At 41.4% G+C, this 22,733-nt stretch overlaps 1 protein-coding gene across 6 annotated transcripts in view; it reads left to right on the forward strand.

The window, feature by feature from the left end:
- The window catches only part of filip1 (filamin A interacting protein 1), a 153,811-nt gene extending 142,352 nt beyond the window's left edge, over positions 1–11,459 (forward strand). For 5 of the 6 annotated variants that reach the window (XM_008122107.3, XM_008122091.3, XM_008122080.3 and 2 more), the window contains 2 exons: positions 3,108–3,333; positions 10,628–11,459. In XM_008122107.3, the coding sequence (XP_008120314.1) occupies positions 3,108–3,314 (207 nt within the window). In that variant the 3' untranslated portion in view covers positions 3,315–3,333; positions 10,628–11,459. The remainder of the gene's footprint in view (positions 1–3,107; positions 3,334–10,627) is intronic. The other variant, XM_003215681.4, reaches the window with a different exon arrangement.
- The last annotated feature ends 11,274 nt before the right edge of the window (positions 11,460–22,733 follow it).

Below are 22,733 nucleotides of genomic sequence, written 5' to 3' on the forward strand. Positions count from 1 at the left end.
AAAACTACCATTTCCAGAGCAGAAACAATTTGTGATAGTTGGGAAATAAATCTTGTTAGCCATATCATATATTAATAGTTGAACAGTGTGCCACATTTGAAGAAAAGTAAGTTTTAAAATGATTAGCTACTGGTATAGTTCCAACAACCGAAGGAATTCACTTTTTTCTGTTGTAGTTTTTTAAAAAAACTGTGTACTTGACCCTCAAAATTATGATAGCTACATTTCTATTTCGAGTAATTTCTGAAAGAAATCTTAATATTACAAGTGCTGACTGTGGTACAGAATTCCTACATTTTTGTAGAAGAAATCAAACATCCTGCTTCACAGATAACAAATGATCAAGAGCCCTTGCTAAGATAAATAAAAAACTATGACAGCACTTCACATATTTAGCTCAATTCATACTGAACTTCATAAAATTCTTTGCTCTCTTCTCTGATCCCTCCACATTCAGAGGTTTAACCCATGTAAATTTGAGATGATTTGCTCCTGCCACCTTATGCTATTTTTATTGAAACTGACTGAGGATCTTACATGTCTCTCTATAAATGGCCAATCCCAGGTTTCCATTAGATGTTGCCAGGACTATTAAACTGGTGTCATGTTATAAATGGGAAGTATGAAAGAGCTCCTAAGTTGGCATACATATCATGCCCTTATACTTCAACATACAGACATGAATTTCTTGGAAGCAAGGTGCAAGACATAAGTCTATGACCCTGCTGTGAAGGATCTACAAGAGTTTCAAAACTCATGAATGTGTGCGCATTCATTTATCTGCCAACTGAGGATAACCATTCCAGCATCTGATGAGGTAGACTACTTTACGAAAACATTTGCAAGTGCCAGCAGACACTTGGTTGTTTTTGGAATTAAATTACCTCCTAGAAACACAGATATTTTTCTGATTTTCTGTGGTGATGACTGAAAATTTTGTAGGGGTGGTTTCATACTTCCTAATAATTACTTTTCCAGTTTAGAATAGAGAAGATGTAACCAGATGGCTGACCTTTTAAATGTGCTACAAAGCCCTCTTTCTCGTATATTAACACAGAATGAAAGATTAATATATGCAAGTGAGATTTGTGTTCAGTCTCTAAAGCCACGGGCTAGCTCCTTTGCAAAGTTTTATCTGTTGCTCTCATAATCACATCCACATGCCTTACAGTGAACCATAGAGAATACATTTAAATGATGCAAGGCTTTTTATTATGCTTGGGGCTCTTAAAACATGTTAACATGTTTACAAATTGTTGAAAACCATCTGTAATATTTCATTGGAGGGGTTCGTTGGAGAGGCTCAGTTTACAATCCAAGTGAGTGGAGGTGATTTGCTCTATACCTTAGAGACTAAAGGTGATACCCAGGCTACACAAACTGGATTGATTTACTTGTCATTTCCTTTCCCTGGGGAATCCTGGGAACTGTCATAAATTTGGGGTGGGAGGCAGGGATCTCCTCCAACACAAAAGTCTCAACATCTCACCAAGCAACAGTTCTATGCATTATTCATATACAACTGTAGCAAGTAATATATAAAGACTAGAAAGCTCCAGAGTCTGTGTGACCTTGAAATTTCAGTAGGGTCAGCCCTGGTTAGTCCTTGAATGGGAAACTGCCAAGAAATCCCACATGCCATAGGCTGTATTCCAGAGGAAGAAGTTGGCAAAACTGCCTCTGAGTAATATTTGCTTTTTAAAAATCTCAGGAAATTCATGGCATTATCATAACTTGACAGGTGATTTGAAGGCAGCACACAAGAGGATGACTCTAGTGGTGCTTTCAGGACTGATTTTATTGGAGCATGAGCTCTATATTATTTCTTCTAATACATTGATGTAATTCAGTGTCTGATACAAACACTGTAATTTGTTGTTCTAGCCATGCCTACATTCATGGCGAAGAACATGTGTCCCCCTTATGATTGCATTCCAGTTCACATCACAGCCAACATGGTCAAGGATGAGGAGAGTCGCATTCCAGTAATTCTTGGGAGCGGGGAAAGAATAATCTCATCACACATTTCAAACATTTTAAAAAAAAAATAGTGTATATACCTTGTATTGCCTAGATATGATTAGGAACACAGCCTGCCTACTTTCTCCCTTCGCCAGTTCCAAGAAACCCACCCCACAATGTCTCTGAGAAGCCTACTTCACAACATGGCAATGGAGGACAGATTTTCTCTGTGGCTCTTTGCTTCCATCCTTCCTTCCCCTCATACACAGGTCATCTTTATTTTCCTGTGATATCACAGAGGGCCACTTCATTTAGCAACACCTTTTGTGGTACAGACAGGGAGACAGACATACATACATTGATATATATATATATATATATATATATATATATATATATATATAGAGAGAGAGAGAGAGAGAGAGAGAGAGAGAGAGAGAGAGAGAGAGAGAGAGATTTTTTTTAAAAAACTTACATTGAGTTTGAGTCTGTTAAAAATATATGTCACTGAATCCAGCCCTCCAAAATTATCATCATCAACAAATCAAGTACAATGTCAATACTGGATACATTTCACAGTAAATAATATATGTCATAGTAAATAACATATAGTCGTAGTACTGGAAGAGACCACATGGGCCATCCAGTCTAACCCCTGACAGATGGCCCACCTCTGTTTAAAAGCCTCCAAGGAAGGAGCTTCCACCACACTCTGAGGCAGAGAGGTTCACTCCTGAACAGCTGTCATGGTCCGGGAAATTCTTCCTAATGTTCAAGTGGAATCTCCTTTTCCTGTAATTTGAACACATTGCTCCAAATTCCAGTCTCCAGGGCAACAGAAAACAAGCCTGTTCTCTTTTTCTTATGACAATCTTTCAGATATTTATACATGGCTGTCATGTCTCCACCCAACCTTCTCTTCTGCAGACTAAACTTCCCCAGCTCTTTAAGCTGCTCCTCAAAGGGCATAGTCTCCAGACCTTTGATCCATTGAATCATCCTCCTCTGGACACGTTCCAGCTTGACAATATTTCTCTTAAATTGTGGCACCCAGAAGTGGACACAATATTCAAGACGAGGTCTGACCAAAGCAAAATAGAAACTAAGCCAATGACATTTTTCTTTTTGTTCATTTTGTCTTTCAGACAGGACAAGATGGGTCATCCCAGAGACCTACACCCACCCGAATCCCTGTGTCTAAAGGTATGAAAGCCGGGAAGCCAGTAGTGCCAGCCCAAGGAGCAGGAAATCAGACCAAATTCGAGCCTCGTGCCGAGACTCAGTCTATGAAAATAGAACTGAAGAAGTCTTCAGCCAGTAGCTCTGCCTCTCTTGGTGGAGGAAAGGGCTGAGAGGGCAATGGCTAAGGGGGTATGTTGTGCAGGTTTTACTGCTACCATGGAAATAAGCCCCCTTGTTGTCTGTATTACTTGCTTGTGTTTGCAATACTAATTCTGTCCCCTCATGTTACAACTTTCATTAATATATGCATGTTTTGATTACTGAATGTGCTTACATCCTCCTTTTCCTTCTCTGTTGGGTTAAACTCTCAACTTTTAAAAACAGCCCTAGTCCAGGGACTTCTAAAATCAAGGTGTCATGTAGATCAATGTTGTCAAGCAATGGTTCTGCCTTTTCCGTTTTCTGAAAATCACATGAACCAATTTCTTTGTGAACAAAAAATCATCATTGTCAGCACTCTGAACTAGTATTGTCTACAGAAAGCAATGAATGTGGTCATACTATTCATTAATTGTGATCTTTCTGGGAAAGAAAGTGGAAACATCTCTTTAAATCCTTCGACTTTTTGAGAAGCAAGGATTTTTGAGTTAGAAGAGCTTATTTTTCTATTCAAGTAGAGTAGTAGAGTATTCAAGAGACTTGAAATTGTCTCAGTTCTGTCAGAAAGCCATGCATCAAATCTGTAGCAAACGATCAACCTCATACTTTATACCTTTTGGCCTTGCCAATTACTAATGCAGTTCAAGCTGTATGGCTGGGTGGAACTGGGGTAAAACGTTGTTGGCAGGAAGGAGAGAGACATCACTGAATACAATGTACAGTATTCTGAATATATGAGTTAGTCAGCTCTCCTTACATGTCTGCCTCAATTCAAAGACGGGATCTTGGGAAATTCTCAAGTAGATTTTACTTCTTCTGTCAGTATTGGAGTCCTTGAAATGCCTTGCTTTCATTTTTGAAAGCATGTTTTAAAATTTGTAGATATATGTGATTGATTGCAATTGGGATTTTGTCTTTCTAATAGAATTACGACTGTTATGAACATTTTCACTGAAGGAAATTTCTGTAAAATAAATGATTCCTATATCTAGCATAAGGAAGTTGGCTTGCAAAATCTTTGTTAGTATCATTTTTCTCTGCTCCTGTTTTCTTTCTCCCACCCTCAACTTATATAACCTAGTTGAACTTGGTTCTTTTAACATTTTTCTTTCTGGAAAAAAATCATGCACAGGAGCAATAACAATATGCATGAACCCAGTCCCAATAAAAAATAAGTAGCTAATAAAGAGTGAATGAATTTAATAATAATAATAATAAATTTATTCTTGTATCCCGCCCCATCTCCCCGAGGGGACTCGGGGCGGCTCACAACAATAATAAAAACAGTGACAAATTACACATTGTAAAATCAAACATAAAAAGCAGTCATACAATCAATACATACATCACATGTTAAAAACAAGGAGATAAAACAGTTCTAGGCCGAAATAGAGGGCTTCTGTAGTTCATTGGGAGATTGTTTTGGGGATATTATCACAGCGAGTCCCCAATGGTCCAGCAAGTTAAACCGCTGAGCTGCTGAACTTGCTGACCAAAAGGTCAGCAGTTCAAATCCAGGGAGCAGGGTGAGCTCCTGCTCTTAGCCCCAGCTTCTGCCAACCTAGCAGTTCAAATGCAAATGTGAGTAGATCAATAGGTACCGCTCCGGCGGGAAAGTAACGACGCTCCATGCAGTCATGCTGGCCACATGACCTTGGAGGTGTCTACGGACAATGGCGCCTCTTCGGCTTAGAAATGAGCACCAACCCCCAGATTTGGACACGACTAGACTTAATATCGGGGGGAAACTTTGCCTTTACCTATCACAAACTAGTTTAATTGTAATTTGAGGCAACAATTTATAAAAGCAAGAGAAACCCATCCACTGATGGTTGTAGATAAAATGTGAATGGAGGAATGGTTCATTCCAAAAATGATTCTGTGGTCTGCCATTCTTCTAAAGACCACTAGTATTAGAATAGAAAGTTTAGTGGAAGGGCGATGAACTTTAGTCTTCAGCAGAGTGATTGCTGATTAAATATTTGACTGGTTTTCAATTCTGGATGATATCTTAGTGACACCTTCAGTCATGCTATAAGAAGCCATGAGCTCATGCCTACTTCATAAGATTGTGCTCTGACTCACACAACTTAATGCCATGATAAATTTAAATGTCAGCAGATCTATGTTGATGTTTCTGTTTACCTCGCTAGGCTAGCTGCAAGTAAGTCCTGTAACAGAAAATATTTTATTAATATACTTCTGTCATCATTTCTGCTTAAAAATAACGTCACCCTAGGTGGAATTCAAACAACTAAGGAAATGCAGCAGAATAAGATAATAATGGAATAAAATACAGTGCAGTAACAATAAGCACAAGAAAGTATATGATAACATTTTAAAACAGCCATAAAATTGTATATTTTAGAGAGGAAATGTAGGCCTTTGCTTGGTGTCCCCCAAAATAGCTGTGTAGATGTCAGGTCAGCCTTTTTGTAGAAGGACAATTTCACAGATGACCAAACCTTCTCTCTTGACGCCACTGGCCTCAATTCATTTGATGGGATTACCTGGAGTTCAGAAACTGAGAGGGAGGATTAAAGAAAAAACCCAAATCAGTTTTCTAATGTTATAATAATACATGGAAGCTGCTGAAGGACAACCAGAGTTAACACTAGCAAAAATATATATTCTTCTGTAATACTGTTAAGATTCCAGTAATGTTTCCCATGTTTCATATAGCATGAGCTGCCCAGATAATTCTTCCTACTCTTTACTTATTTCCATATCTCTTCCTACAAAACTTTCATTGAAACATGTTCACCTCTATTTGAAAATTGACTTCATACCAAATTCCAGATGCTGTATAATTTGGACTAATTGATTCTGGAGCCAAACCCATAGGACATCGAAATTGATGTCAGAAAAACTGGTTTGATCTAAATTTGTAGAACTTACTGTAACAACCACATTCTTTTCAGTCAAACAATAATGCTAGTGCTATGATAGCAAAAAGGGTGAAATCACTTCCGCTTCTCTGCAGAAATGATAGCCTATCATAGCCCTGGAAAATGTTTAGACGGGCAACTATTCTGGCACCCTATATACCAGTAGCAAGCTAATTCACAAGTACTGTATTAATTTATCTGGATTTTGGTTTTCTCCAGCTGTATACAATAACCCGTTTTTTTTCTCTGAGTTTCCCCATTCCCTTTCTCTCTCAAAGGAACACCTTTGGTGACCCCCTTGTGTTCACTCTCTTTCTCTTTCCCAGCACTTAGCTTCACATTGCTTCTCCTTTTCTACTTCTGTGGTAAGGATGTGGTATGGAACAAGGGACTGTGATAGCTGCTCCTTCTCGTTCAGTCATGCAAGCAAATGCTTCTGTATGAAAAGTAGCCCAGATAATGTTGCTGTATGCTTGGGCTCTTTTTGTTAGTGCAACCACTAGAGAGAATTCGCATGCATGAACATCTCCACCAGTCCAGTCCCTGGAAGGTGGAGAACAGTTCATTCTATCTGTTTCATCATCCACTTCTGTTTCTAGGAGATGGTAAAGTGTCAGGAGATGGAATCTAGGAATTTGATTTAACCCACATAATAAGAAAAGTGCTTATACAGATATACTTCAGTTAACAAAGATTCTCAGAATGAAGCTCAGTTTTTACTTTGTGTTATATCCATCAAATTCCATTTTTCTTCCTTGTTCTTTGTCTAGACCAGTGGTTCTCAACCTGTCGTTCCCCAGGTGTTTTGGCTTACAACTCTCAGAAATCCCAGCCAGTTTACCAGCTGTTAGGATTTCTGAGAATTGAAGGCCAAAACATCTGGGGACCCACAGGTTGAGAATCACTGGTTTAGATTGAGTGTTTTAGGATAGTAAAGGAGGACTATAGAAACAGATATGTTCATTGCAGCTGTGTATCTGCAGTAAACTGCTGGTGGGGTAAGTGAAACTGGGGGCTGTTGGGCTCCCAGGAGTCCTCTTAGTCCAGTCCTTGCCAACACAGAGATTCACAGGTACACATACTAACACTGATAGACATCTATCCAACGCGTTTTAAAACTTCCAATAAAAGACAATCTGCCACCTTCCAAGGTAGTTCACATCTGAGTGTTCTTCCAAATTATTATCGTTATTATCATTATTATTATTTGGTACCACTCTGGTGGGAAGGTAATGGCGCTTCATGCAGTCCAAGGCCACGTGACCTTGGAGGTGTCTACGGACAACGCTGGCTCTTCGGCTTAGAAATGGAGATGAGTATCAACCCTCAGAGTCAGACACGACTAGATTAATGTCAGGGGAAAACCTTTACCTTTACCTTTCTCTCCACAAGGAGACTCAAAGCAGCTTTTCCTCCTTTTTTTATTTATTTGAATTTGGTTTCAGGGAAAGGGCTGCGTTATTTAGTTTTTAGAATAGATTGTGCACATTGGAGGTTGGAAGCTAAGCATCTGCTTGCAAGACTTTGTCACAGACATAAAGATAATTTTTCTAGGTGCTGGTATTCTTGCATGTATTTAAATTTTCATCGATTGCCCAATGAATTCTTATTATTCTGTTGTTGCAGCTATATAGTTCATTGTTGCGGCTACTGGGAGGCAATATGGTGGATAAAATAGAGGGCTTTCTTCTTTGGTGCCTTTTCAAGCATAGTGGAAGCTGCATTGATTGCAATGTACAGACACCACACTTGCATTGCAACACATTGTAAACTAACACATTCCTTTGCTTTAACTGGCTTCACAGACTGCTGTAGTTAAGTTGGTTTTAAAGACCACTTACATGCTTTCATTGCACATCAGCTGCTGAAATTTATGAGCTTGATGGGCGCTGTCATCTGCTAGCAGTGAGATCATCTTATGGGGCTTATTTTCACTGAGGACCATGTTTTTATTTCCTAAACAAGTTTAATTCCTTTAATTGTGACTGGGACTTTAGAGGAATTTGAGCAAATAATATGGTACAATTTTTAAGAAGCTGACTTTATTTCAAATTCTCTTACTGTGTGTGTTCAGGTTTGGGGACACATATAAATGATACACTTGACTAGGGCACTTGTATAACAACATGTTACTTGTGTACACAGAAACTGCCATTCAGAATTGAGTTTTTTTGCACAGGGCTCCACAGTTACCACTTTAAGCAAACACAGATAACTTTAATTTAAAGATATCAATCCAGAGGTATCCATGTTGGCAACGCAGAAAAATATAGCCATGTTCGTTAAAAAAACATATCATATATTATTAGGCCAACTAAAAGGCACAAAATGCATTTCACAGGTTTTTTAAGCTCTTGGGCTTCGTAATACGGTATGGGTGCTAAAAGTCATTTTAGTGGAAAAACTGCAACAACAGGAGGCTATAATGCTGCATTTTTCCTGGGATATTAAAGCTGAAGATTTTTTAATATCTCAGCAACATCTTTTAAAACTCAGATTTAACATCTCAGAAATGTTGCAGGTCTATGACCCCCATCCTCATCCCCTTTGTTCCTTTGAAACGTTTAGTATCCATGTCTGTTGAAGGCTGTGAGCGCTGAAAGGCAACTTTGTGCCTTTTGATCAGTCTAACAAAGGCATCTTGGCAAAGTGTTTTTTGGATTCTGCAAAATTTTAAAGAGAATTTTATTCACTCAGTGTGCCTTGGTCATACTTGGATTGAGATAGACTGTGAAAAATATTTTACATTCAGGGTTATAGTTTATGAGCATTGCTATTTGGATATCGAACAACTTTGTCCCAGAGGCAGCCTGTTTTATTAGCTGTAAAGAGTAGGCGGTATACATTATAGTTTTCCCATATGTGTGTGTCTGTGTAAATGTGTATGTTTATCAGTATATGTGTACATTTACACACATGCATATGGAAAAGCTGTAATATATATGCACATACACACTGTTCAGAAATGTGTTTTTTGTGAATGTCAACAGGTCATACAACAGATTGTACAGATGCTGCTCTGGTCAGCTTTGTGTCAAGTAAGAGCATTGCCATCTAGTGGCAAATATCTTGAACAATTAATATTTTAAAATGAAATTACAACACAATGTACTGTATTATTTTTACTATGATCTACTATAGATTGTACTGTATGTAGGTAGCCAAAAATGAACAGGAGAGATTATCATCTTTAGTCGAGTCTAATGCTCACCTTCTTTGGCAAAATTACATCACCACAATTCAGGTGCACTTTAATTCGATGGTGTGTTAGAATCGTTCACCTAAACCTGTCTGCACTGTTAGGCACATGATCCCAGCTTGGGACAGAGGAGGGAAAGGCAGTGGTGGCCATGAAAAGGCTGGTGTGAAGGCCAGTTGGAGAGGTATGGCTTCCCATCAACCTTTTTGGGGACACTACCTGCTTCCTACCAGGTCAGACAGAGGGCCTTGGCTTCACAGTCACCACCATCTCGCATGACATTCAACAGCAAATCCTTTTTTTTAATTTGGTAAAGCACACATTCAAAATTGAGGTGCAATTATTCGATGGCAAATTATACTTGAGTAAATATGAGTACATCAAACTGTTCTAAATTGTAATGCAGTACAATTTGCTCACCAGTTGATAAAGTATTGGATTGGAATGAGTGGCAATCTTTAAATCTAGCAAATTTATTCATTTATCTTGTACCGCAGCCCCTAGTGGTACAGTGAGTTAAACTGCGGACCGAAGTTCAGATCAGGGGAGTGGGGTGAGCTCCTGCTGTTAGCCCCAGCTTCAGCCAACCTAACAGTTCAAAAACATGCAAATGTGAGTAGATCAATAGGTACCACTCTGGCAGTAAAGTAATGGTGCTCCATGCAGTCATGCCGACCACATGACCTTGGAGAAGTCTACAAACAACGCCGGGTCTTTGGCTTAGAAATGGAGATGAACACCGCCTCCCAGAGTTGGACACGACTAGACTTAATGTCAGGCGAAAACCTTTCCCTTTATTACCACAGCTATAGTACATTTACGACTTGCACTGGATATAAGGGAGGGCTGACTAGTGATAAAGTGTGCATGGATCTTCCATTGATCCTAGTGGCTTTCTCACTATGTTACGTGTTCAAGCTGTTGAAAAACCTGGTTGTACTGTATGTTATTGAGATTCTTGGCACATAAGTAGACATGGTTGTTTCCCCTTTATTAAAGTATCACAGGATGTGGCCTGAAGATGGAGATACCAAGGTCCTTTGCCCTCGGCATGATTCCAATCTGTCTTTTGGAAATGTCACAATTCAGGTAGTCCTACCCTGCCTCACGTGTTTGAAGTGGTCATTTGAAGTGTCCGTATTGTAAATATACTAGTGATTATATTGTGGGGCCCTCATTGCCTTACATGTTTTCCCCTGCTAATAACTATTGCTTTGCTATGTTTTTTCTCCTTCAGAGAGCATCATTATCCATCAGTTATGCATGAACACAAGATGAAACACTGGCCTTTCTGGACTTGCACACTTCCTTCTCAGAGCTGCTTGGTTGGATAATTTCTGAAGCTCCACTTCTGCCACTGTGCTCTTCCATGCTACTGATCATGTATGGAAGGATGTTACTACTTCCGTCACAATCTGAGGGATTTTGTGCAGATTTTAATTGTTTTTTTAAAAAAAAAGATGTTTGCTGATTTTGTAAAAAAAAAATAGATAGAAAAAGAATTCCATCTACTGTGCCAGTTTTACTCTAACTCTGAATTCATTGGCACCTGCTTGATTTTTGTTTGAAGTTTCCTACATAATTTATTTTTATAATACACTTTGTAATGCAGTGTTTTTTGTTATGTATTTTCCCCAACTTTATGACTTTTGTTGTTCATGGCACGTTCATTTGTAGAACAACACTGTTAAAATTATCATGTGCCAGTGTGGATATTTTCTGTTGGAGTCTATGAAAATGTTGACTTGACCTCAAGGATGGCACTTTTTCAAGGAAATTTGCCACAACTTTACCTAGCCATAATATGACTGTGAGATTAGTTGCCCAGAGGACTGCTTTGTGGGATAGTTTTATCGTGGGGTTTTGCCCCTTGCACTGTGCTATGGTTTAATATAAAACTGAATACCAACAAACCAAAGCCTTGAAAGTGTTAGAATCGTTTTAAAACCATACATGCTGAGGTCTGTTAAAACAATGCTCATATAAATGTGTGCTTTTACATACACCTATACCAAAAAAGGTTCATTTTTATCAAATTGTAACAAATAAATTTTCAGAAGTGTGCAACACTGCTATGGTGTCTCAGTTGTACCCTTGTGATAGAAAAGTGCTAAGACTTGGCAGTTCAAACTGACTGAGATTTGGGTGTGGGGGAGCCGATCCCTTGTGAATCAAATATTGACTCATTATAGTTCAGTCTTATGCAGAGTTTAATACACCTAAGATGATTTTTTCCCCTCTAAACCGAGGCACATTTGTCAACATCAGTTCACGTTGTATGTTGGGTTGCTATGATAAAATCCACATTACTATATGCAAGAGGGCATACAAACCTAACACTATCCATAAAAGACATGCAAGGTCTGAAATAAGCAATGCAGTAGTGATGGCAATGGTTGTAATCCAAAGTTGTTTGTATACAAACCTTAACTGGTTCTACACATGTATCAATATTCTGCCCATTTCCTCCTCTTGCTACAGTAAATGACTTCCCTGAAGGTCTCACAACCCTTGATCTTTTTAAAAAAGAATGGACAGCTGGAATGAAACATCACAACTCTCAGGACTCCAGACCATTTTTATTTGTATGCTAGCTTGGGTACCCGCCGTTGCCCAGGTTATTTGAAAAAGTCATTATTTTAATTGTACAAAATGTATAAAGTTGTAGATTAACTACAACTGACATGCCAGGTTAACCCCAAAAAACTCCATCAGTACTTAAAGTTTATGTTGGGCAAGTCTTCTCTAGATGCATCATCGGTGAGGTTGAGTGTGCTCTCTGGTTGTAAACTACAACTTCCACTATGGTGAGTCAGTCTCCTCAAACCCCTCCAGTAGGTTGAGGTAGTCATGTGGGTTCTGTGTGCCAACTTTGGACCAGGTCCATCATCGGTGGAGGTCACAGTTTCGCTGGTTGTGGGTGAACTACAACTCCCAGATAGGAAGGTCAGATCCCCCCAAACCCCTCCAGTAATCAAATTTCAGCATATCAGGTATGTGTGCCAAGTTTGGCCCAGATCCATCGGGGTTTGGGTTCGCAGTCCTCTCTGGATGTAGGTGAACTACAACTCCCCCAAATCAAGGTGAATTTCCCCCAAAAGACCTCCAGTATTTTTTGCTGGTCATGGGAGTTCTGTGTGCCAAGTTTGGTCCAATTCCATTTTTGGTGGAGTTCAGAGTGCTCATTGATTGCAGGTGAACTATAAATTCCAGTACCTACAACTCCAAAATTTCCCAGACCAATTCCCCTCAAACCCCACCAGTATTCAAATTTGGGCATATCAGGTATGCATGCCAACTTTGGTCCAGATCCATCACTATTTGGGTTCATAGTGCACTCTGGATGTAGGTGAACTACAACTCCAATAAATCCCCCCAAAGACCTCCAGTATTTTTTCTTGGTCATGGAGTTCTGTGTGCCAAGTGAGTTCCAGGTCCATCATTGGTGGAGTTCAGAGTGCTCTTAGATTGCAGGTGAACTATACATCCCAATCTCTACAACTGCTATAAATCATGGCGAATTCTCCCCAATTCTCTCTAGTGTTCATTTGCTGATCAACTCCTCTGTTTGCTATGTGCTATTGAAAAGAATAGGAAAGGGTTATGGGAGAGGCAGTGGGCGTGGTCATGCAAATTCCGCACCAATTGAGAGAGTAAGAAACACTGGGATGTCTATGGTAGAGGAAAAACAGAAAATCTAGGATGAAATTGTCTCCGTATGAAAGCCTTCACTTGGTTGGTGGGCAGTATGGTGTTTGTGGAGGACGTTGGCAGGGCTTTGGACATGTTCATGGCACTCTATAATTTGCAATGTCATTGGAGGGAGGGCCATTGGTGTCTCCTGGGTAGTGGGCGTTACAGGGCTTCATAACACTAGAGTTTGGATCCAGTTTAAATCCACTTTAAAGCCACTTCAGAGAGGGGCCTTTAAACAGCTCAGCCAGAAAGGTCCTAGACCTCACCAAACTACACACCCCAGAATTCTGCAATAGGCAGAAAGTGGATTTAAAGTGGACAAATGCTCAAGTGTGATGAGGCCCATTAGCTATTTGTAGAAGAGTGAGGTTGTCTGTGTAAGTGGGCACCCCAGCCACACACATACATACATATTTTCACTTTTATTATGTGTATAGATTGTCATTCAAGTTAATGCAAGAACGTCTAGATCCCTAGTTCCTAACATGGCGCGCACACCCCACAATGGGGAAAACTGATTTTTAAGGGGGGATTTGAAAATGAGTTATTAACAGTATATTTTTTGCATTTCTTATACAGTAGAGTCTCACTTATCCAACATAAACGGACCAGCAGAACGTTGGATAAGCAAATATGTTGGATAATAAGGAGGCATTAAGGAAAAGCCTATTAAACATCAAATTAGTTTATGATTTTACAAATTAAGCACCAAAACATCATGTTATACAACAAATTTGACAGAAAAAGTAGTTCAATACGCAGTAATGCTATGTAGTAATTACTGTATTTACGAATTTAGCACCAAAATATCATGATATATTGAAAACATTGACTACAAAAATGCGTTGGACAATCCAGAACATTGGATAAGCGAGTGCTGGATAAATGAGACTCTACTGTAGTTCTAGGGACCTCATATATAGTATATAAATATGTATTGTGATATACACATTTTAAAATTAAAATCAGAATGTACATAGCGGTCAGGTGGTGACAATGGAGAGCCCACTCATAGAGAGGAGTGCTGAGAGCATAGAGCAGTGGTTCTCAACCTGTGGGTCCTCAGGTGTTTTGGCCTACAACTCCCAGTTTACCAACTGTTAGAATTTCTGGGAGTTGAAGGCCCAAACATCTGGGGATTTACAGGTAGAGAACCACTGGCATAAAGTTAACTAGAGAGCACAAGAGCATGGAAAAATGAGGCAACTTTCATACCAAATACCCCACTCCTTTCAGTGTTCTAACATCACAAGCTATACAAAATATATAAACATGTCTTTTTGTTCTGCATATGACTGTAAAAAGAAACCTGTTAAAAATCCAAAGCACAATTATTGCTTTTATAGATAAGTCAGTATTTTTGTATAATTAGCAAAAAAACAGCAGCAAGAAAATTAACATCAGGTGAGAGGATATTCTCACCAAATACATGCAATGAAGTTGGATACTTAAATTACCCTGAATTTGATGCAGATTACTCAAATCAATTCATTCTTTTTCTTTTTCATGGATGCCATGTTCTTTGGAAACTTGTTTAGAGCAAGTTAATGACCTTTAAGGCTTCCCCCAAGTGAATAGGCGTTTGCTTTTTGAATAATAAGAATTATATGTCACGGGGGACGCGGGATCAGGATTTGAGATGTGGCACATGGCCAAAAAAAGGTTGGGAACCACTGGTCTAGACACATGAGCTTTGGGCATGTGATGCCCACAAAAAGCAAGCAGAAAAATACCCTATCATATATAGATCACTGCTAGACGAGCATGGTGATTAAAGTTGACCTTCAACTCCCCATGCTTTTTGGTACTACAGATGGATCAAATATTCAAAGTTTCGGGTGACAAGGAAGACTTATTGAGTTTCCTGGCACTCTGGACAAGGAAGCTGATCCCTTCTCATTGTTTTTTCTCTCTCAGTCCTGGAATATACTCAAGGACTGGGAGTAGACTCAAGGACGACATTCCTGCCCAACCCGGACTTGTCTTTCTCCTGCCGCTCTCCTCCGCACAGCTATGTAGCAGTTGGAAGAAACATGACAGCAGATATGTCAGGAAGATGTCAATATAGCCTTTGCACTACGATCACATCATTCTACAAGACTCTTACATCAATGTGTGCTAATTTAACTCTTCTTGATGAGAGGCCTCCCTCTCCTCTCCCACCCCGCATGGCCATTGGAATGGGAGCGGATGCAGCAGAGCATAACGGAGCAGGTCTTCTCTAGCACTAGCTATGATAGCTGTTGAGATGAGGCTCTTCCTGCTTGTCTGCCCTCTGACCCTCCTTCTAGTCCAGGCATAAACAAACTTCAACTCTCTAGGTGCTTTCAACTTCAACTCTCAAAAATCCCAGTTTACTGGCTGTTAGGAATTATAGTAGTTGAAGTCCAAAGCACCAGTTTGCCCATGCCTGTTCTTGTCATTACATGGCCACACTGGAAAGAGTGTGTGTGAGAGATGTTTGTTTTTTGCAGGCTATGATAGACTCCTGTGATCCTATAGTAACAGTTCCCAAGTTACAAACATCCAACTTACAAACAACAGTGGTAAGGTAACAGGAAGTGAGAGAAATCTACCCTCAAAGGGTAATTCACTCCTGGAAGAGTTATCATGGGAAAAAGGCGTCTCCACTGAAACTTTTAGCACCAGTACGCAAGATATTTTCTTCAAAATCCAATTATCACAGACAAAAAGTGAGGTGAAATCTTTTGAACAGGGGCAGAGACAACAAAACAAACACCACAGGGATGTAAACCCTTCCCTATGCTATCTAAAGCATACACAGACACACACACACATGGTTGGAGTTACAGTTAAATATAGACTTTCTGTATATATATTTCAGATTTCAATATTAATGTCAAAATGCGTAGTATGATTTTACATAGGATTTGTGCTACATTAGAACAGTAAAGACAAATATCACTTAGGTGAAATAAAGATTAAATATTAAATAATCAAAAAATAAAATAAGGTGAACAAACAAATTCAACTCAATAACAAACTTACAGAATCTATCTTGTTTGTAACTAGGAGACTGCCTATATATTGCCTCCAGCCAGCAGCTACATGGCCATAGCAGCAGGTCATGATACCCAAGAAAGAGCTGTCTATAACTATAGTAGCTACTGATGGGTGATCTCTCAGATCTCCCTCTCACCAGCCACTACATGGCTGTGTGGCAGCATAGGAAAAACTGTACAATTTACAGAGATTCCTGCACCGAGGAAAAACATATTCAAGTTCCTTGTTCTCTTTTATGGGAACCACAAACTTAAAGAAATACATTTCTAGTTGGTAGCTGCCGCAGGATGTTAAGACACTGATTACAGTCACAAGTCATAGTAACACATGCTCCTTCTTTTGACATCCTTCCCTTGCATTTTCTGACCTGCATCAGCCCACAGGCAACAGCCACAGTGGATGATACGTCCTTTTACAGATTTTTGCTTCAAGGCTTCTGTGCCCTGAGGAGCATGCAAGTACCACTTTGAAAAGGGCACACATGCGGGCCTCTTTCCACAGCCAAGAGAAGCATTTTGCCCTCAAGGTCTGCAGAATGTCACAGTGAAATAAATGCCTGCCTAATTACAGTTCAGTGACACCAGCATCTTCCAATCCAACCAAAATGATCAAAGGCTTGGAAATCAAGCCCTATGAGGAACAATATGTTTAGTTTGGGTATGTTTAGTTTGGAGAAAAGGAAGACTGAGAGGGGACATGATAGCCAAGTCTAAATATTTGAAAGGATGCCACACTGAGGAAGGTAGTCTTGTTTTCTGCTGCTCTGGAGAGTACGACACAGAGCAGTGGATTCAAATTGAAGGAAAGGGGATTCCACCTAAACATCAGGAAGAACTTCCAGATGGTTAAGAGCTGTTTGGCTAGAAAGGACACTTTTAAAGAAGACCATTTTCAAGACTTGAGACAGGAGGATGCTAAGGGGTGCTTATGTATTTTAACAGATTTTTAATTATTTTAATTGTTTCATTTATTTTTAATACTTCTATGTATAATTCAGGGGCCGTGGTGGCGCAGTGGGTTAAACCGCTAAGCTGCAGAACTTGCTGACTGAAAGGTCGGCGGTTCGAATCCGCTGGATGGGGTTCTGTCTTTAGATGAAAACCTACTTGAATAATCTTTATTATACTTTTATATTTAAAGTATTTTTGGTTTAAATATATTGTTGCTTATCTTTCTTGTTATTTATCTTTATTCTCATTATTTATAATTTATATCCCACTTTTTTCTCTTAAAGGAGACTCAAAGCGGCTAACCATGATAAAAAATTAAAAATAACATTAAAAATGTAAAATCTAAAACAAAAAGCATGGAGTAGCAAACATTAAAATAGAATTAAACACAAAGGTAAATGCTTTCCCCTGCTCATCTCCATTTCTAAGCCGAAGAGCTATCGTTGTCCGTAAATGCCTCCTAGGTCATGTGACCAGCATGACTCCATGGAGCGCCGTTACCTTTCCGCCAAAGCGGTACCTATTGATTTACTCACATTTGCATGTTTTCGAACTGCTAGGTTGGCAGAAGCTGGGGCTAACAGCAGTAGTTCACCCTGCTCCCTGGATTTGAACCAGCGACCTTTCAGTCAGCAAGTTCAGCAGCTCAGCGGTTTAATCCGCTCTGCCACCGGGGGCTCCTACTGTCAAAGGCCAGACGCCAACTGAGAGCAAAATATAGTTTATTTAAGTAACAACTCAAAAACAGCTCAGAAAACTATCAGAGACTTAATCTTCAGTGTTATTAAGCAGTCAAAACAGAAAAAACGCCAAAAACATGAACTGGCATATAATCCTGATTAACCAGAGATATAATCCGGATTTAACATAAAGTACTTGAATTCAGCCCAAAAACTCAAAACAGGCTTAAAATGGCAAAACAAACAGAGTTAAACAGCTATGAAGCCCCAAAAAACTTCCCCAAAACCCAGGAGTACAACAGCGATTCCAAACTGAAGTAAAAACCCAAACCGGGCAAAAAGCTCTTTGCTGTGAGCGGCAAAAACAAGCGGAACTGGAAGACGCTGATGAGTTCGCGGCAAGCCGCTGCAGAGGCGAAAGCCAAGCCAGGAGTTAAAGGAGTGGAGCGTTGTAACGTAGTCGAGCCGGTCCAAAGTCGGGACAAGGAAACAGTGTCAGGGTCGGGAACGAAGCCAGCAGTCAGCAACAGTAGACAGCCACGGAGATGAGAACGATGCCAAGCCGAGTTTGGGAGCAAAGAGATAAGCCAAGTTGAGATTCAGTCCAAGGTCCAAAGGGTGAAGTCGTCACAAGAAGGTCCACGTCACAGAATGGCACAAAAAGCCAAGACAACAAAGGCAAACAGCAGATCTGTTGCAAAGTCCCATGCCAGTCTTCAGAATCATGTACAGGAAACCCAATGGCGCCCAGCAACACCTTGCCACAAGCAAAAAATAGTGGCCAAACATCCCCAATTTATTTAGGATTCCTTGGGCGTCCAAACTTCCAACACCCTAGGATCAGGTGTCCCAAGTTCCTCATCAGAATCTGAGCTCCAAACAGCCAACGCCCTAGGATCAGGCATCCCAAACTCATCAGAATCAACATCATTCTGCCCACACCCAACTCTGTCCACACCTGTGGAACTACCCTAATTCCTCCAGGCAGACCATGTAGGATCTGCTTCTGAAGATACCCAAGCCTCTCCAGCATCTACAGCATCCATAGACCCAGATTCCTCCCCAAGATCCTCCGGAGCCCGTGCCCAATCTATGCCAACTTCCTCCGTCACCACCGGTTCTTCAGCATCCATTTCCACCTCAAGATCCCCTCCCAAATCCCCACATGAATCCTCCTCGGAAGACTCCTCATTGATCTCCCTGATTCTCTTCCTGTGTAAATCTTCCAGCGAGCCCTCCTCGCGAGGGTTCTTCCTTCCTCTCCTGATCCCACCATTATCACTCACAGCCTCAGAAGACTCATTCACAACACCTATATATTATTATATTATATCATTATACCACTATATAAATAATACACTACTAGTATACTACTAGTACTATATAATATACTAGCTGTGCCCGGCCACGCGTTGCTGTGGCGAAGTCTGGTGGTCTGGGAAATAAAGTATTGAGGAATTGGTGGTAGTTAAGGGCAAGGGTAAAGGTTTCCCCTGACATTAAGTCCAGTCATGTCTGACTCTGGAGGTTGGTGCTCATCTCCATTTCTAAGCCGAAGAGCCGGCGTTGTCCGTAGACTCCTCCAAGGTCATGTGGGATGACTACATGGAGCGGTGTTACCTTCCCGCCAGAGCAGTACCTATTGATGCACTCACATTTGCATGTTTTCGAACTTCTGGGTTGGCAGAAGCTGGAGCTAACAGTGGGGGCTCTCTCCGCTCCCCCAATTCAAACCTGTGGCCTTTCAGTCCAGAAGTTTAGCAGCTCAGCGCTTTAACACGCTGCACCATCAGGGGATATTATTTCCTAAAGGTTGTGAATATACAAAATTTTTGATTGTTTTTGTCTGTTGGAGGCAAGTATGAATGCTGGAATGAGGAAAAATGATTAGCATGTAATGGCCTTGTAGCTTTAAAGCCTGGCTGTTTCCTCCCTGAGTGAATTTTTTGTTGGGAGGTGTTAGCTGGCCCTGATTGTTTCCCGTGTGGAATTCCCTTGTTTTCAGAGAGGTGTTGTTTGCGATATTTTATGTGCTTCTACTGTCTGTGGTCCTGAGAAAACAGAGGAATTGCCAGACTTTGATGATGGGAATACTTTGTTGGGAGGTGTTAGCTGGCCCTGATTGTTTCTTGTCTGGAATTCCCTTGTTTTCAGAGTGGTGTTGTTTGTGATATTTTATGTGCTTCTAGTGTCTGTGGGCGTCAGAAAAGAGGATTTGCCAGACTTTGATGATGGGAATACTTTGTTGGGAGGTGTTAGCTGGCCCTGATTGTTTCTTGTCTGGAATTCCCTTGTTTTCAGAGTGGTGTTGTTTGTGATATTTTATGTGCTTCTAGTGTCTGTGGGCGTCAGAAAAGAGGATTTGCCAGACTTTGATGATGGGAATACTTTGTTGGGAGGTGTTAGCTGGCCCTGATTGTTTCCTGTCTGGAATTCCCTTGTTTTCAGAGTGGTGTTGTTTGTGATATTTTATGTGCTTCTAGTGTCTGTGGGCGTCAGAGAACAGAGGATTTGGCAGACTTTGGTGATGGGTATACTTTGTTGGGAGGTGTTAGCTGGCCCTGATTGTTTCCTGTGTCGAATTTCCCTGTTTTCAGAGTGTTGTTCTTTATTGAGTGTTCTGATTTTAGAGATTATATTGTTGTGCATTATTGTACCACAGTAATTATTTCATCTTACAATAGAATCTCAGTTATCCAACATTTGGTAATGCAATGTTCTGGATTATCCAACGTAGTGTGCGTTTTAGTAGTCAATTTTTTTGTAGTCAGTGTTTTAAATTGTGATACTTTTTCTGTCAAATTTGTTGTATAACATGATGTTTTGGTGGCTAATTTGTATAACGATTACCTAATTTGATGTTTAATTGGGTTTTCCTGAATCTGTTCTTATTATCCAAGAGATTCAGTTATGCAATGTTGTGCAGGGATGTTTATGTTGGATAAGTGAGATTCTACTGTATATTTATAATTTTGTAAGGAAGGCGTTTGCGTCATCCCCGGGCACTGGAAAAGGGTAAATAAATAAGAGAAGAGGAGAAGAAGGCGCTCTGTACCTGCTCAGGGGCCAGGCGGGAGGCGTGGTGGGGTAAGGTCTGCCCTTCTCCTTTGCCCCTCCATCCCGGCCCTCCCTCTCCTACCGAAGGCGGCGCCGGTGTGGTGGTGGGTTGGCAGGCCTGGTAGGCCAGGGAAGAGCGGGCTCCGGTGGAGGCGCAGGCCCGGGGCGTAGCGGCTTCCTCCCCGCCTCGCGCTTCCCGGTGCCGGCCTCCATGTTCTTCCCGCGGAGGAGGATAGGAGGAGGCCTGAGCAGCGGCGAGGAGGAGGAGGGGGAGAACGGGGCCGGGAAGGCGGGCGATGGGGCGCTCATCCGCCGCTGCAGGGCCGAGAGGAAGGAAAAGGGGTGGGAAAGGAACCTCCACACACACAGAGAGAGGCAGGACTCGCTTTCCCAAGCGCCTCAAGTGGAGGTAACATTGTTGGCGCGAAACACCGGGAAGGTACTGAGGGAGGGGGAAAGTAGCCTTTTTTGTTTCCCAGGCGAGATGTGAGGCCAGGGGCGGGCCAGCATAGGCCCTCCGGGTGTTTTGGAGTGGAACTCCCAATTCGAGGATGGGGAGCTCAGCCTCGTGAGGCGGAGATGTGCCTTCTCCTGGCGAGTCTCTGGCTTCGGCGGTGGAGGCGGCGATAGAGGGGGAGGGACGGTTTTGTGTGTGCACGCGCACGCGGGGGAAGAGTTGGGAGGATTGTGTTTGTGCGCATGCGCACATCGCCTGTTGTGTTTTTTTGGTGTTGTGATTGTGTTTTTTGTTTGTTTGTGTTGTATCTTACTGGAGGCGGGGATGATGGATTGCGTTGCCAATTTTTGAGTTTGGGGGGGCTGTAGATTTGTTGTTTTGTCCATCGCCGTGATGCCATCACTCTTTTATATATATAGATTGTACTATTTCATATTATTTCATGCCCCTGGTGATACAGTGCGTTAAAGCGTGGAGCTGCTGAACTTGCGGACCAAAAGGTCCCAGGTTCAAATCCCGGGAGCGGAATGAGCGCCCGCTGTTAGCCCCAGATCCTGCCAACCTAGCAGTTCGAAAACATGCAAATGTGAGTAGATCAATAGGTACCGCTCCGGCGGGAAGGTAACAGCGCTCCATGAAGTCATGCCAGCCACATGACCTTGGAGGTGTCTACGGACAACGCCGGCTCTTTGGCTTAGAAATGGAGATGAGCACCAACCCCCAGAGTTGATCACGACTGGACTTAACGTCAGGGGAAAACTTTTACCTTTACCTACTATTTCATAAGTAGCAGTATATATAATACATTATATTACAACATATAATTTATACAATATATATTTAATATATTATATTAGGCAGAAAAGCTTAGAGAAAATAATGATGCTGGGGAACATGGAAGGAAAAAGGAAGAGGGGCTGACCAAGGGCAAGATAGATGGATGGATGATACCCTTGAAGTGACTGGCTTGACTTTGAAGGAGCTGGGGGTGGAGACGGCCGACAGGGAGCTCTGGCGTGGGCTGGTCCGAGGTCAGGAAGAGTCGGAAGCGACTGAAAGAACAAACAACAAATTACAACATTATTAATATTATATATTTAAATATTAAAATAATAATGAATAAATCGTAGCTGTGGCCAATTAAAATAAGAATTCAGCGCCATTCAACGGTAAGGGCGACAGATGCTACTTCAAACCACGGCGGCCTCCTACCCGAAAGCGACGCCTCACAGGCGCTGAGTCTGCGCTGACCGCCTTCCCACTACGCATGCGCGCCAGCCACCTGAGCGAATCCTCCTCCGAACGCGGCAGGGCGGGGTGAAAGAGGAGGAGTTGGAACGTATCCTAGCGGCGAGCTAAGTAATAAAAGGAGACGACGCAGGGTGCTGGCGGCGTACTGCGCCTGCGCACGGCGTCGAGGGCTATGTGGGAGGTGTTGGGGAGCCCGGAAGGAGGGGCGTGCGGCTGCTGTTTGGGCGT

The sequence above is a fragment of the Anolis carolinensis genome, chromosome 1, assembly GCF_035594765.1.
Source record: "Anolis carolinensis isolate JA03-04 chromosome 1, rAnoCar3.1.pri, whole genome shotgun sequence".
Lineage (NCBI taxonomy): Eukaryota > Metazoa > Chordata > Lepidosauria > Squamata > Dactyloidae > Anolis > Anolis carolinensis.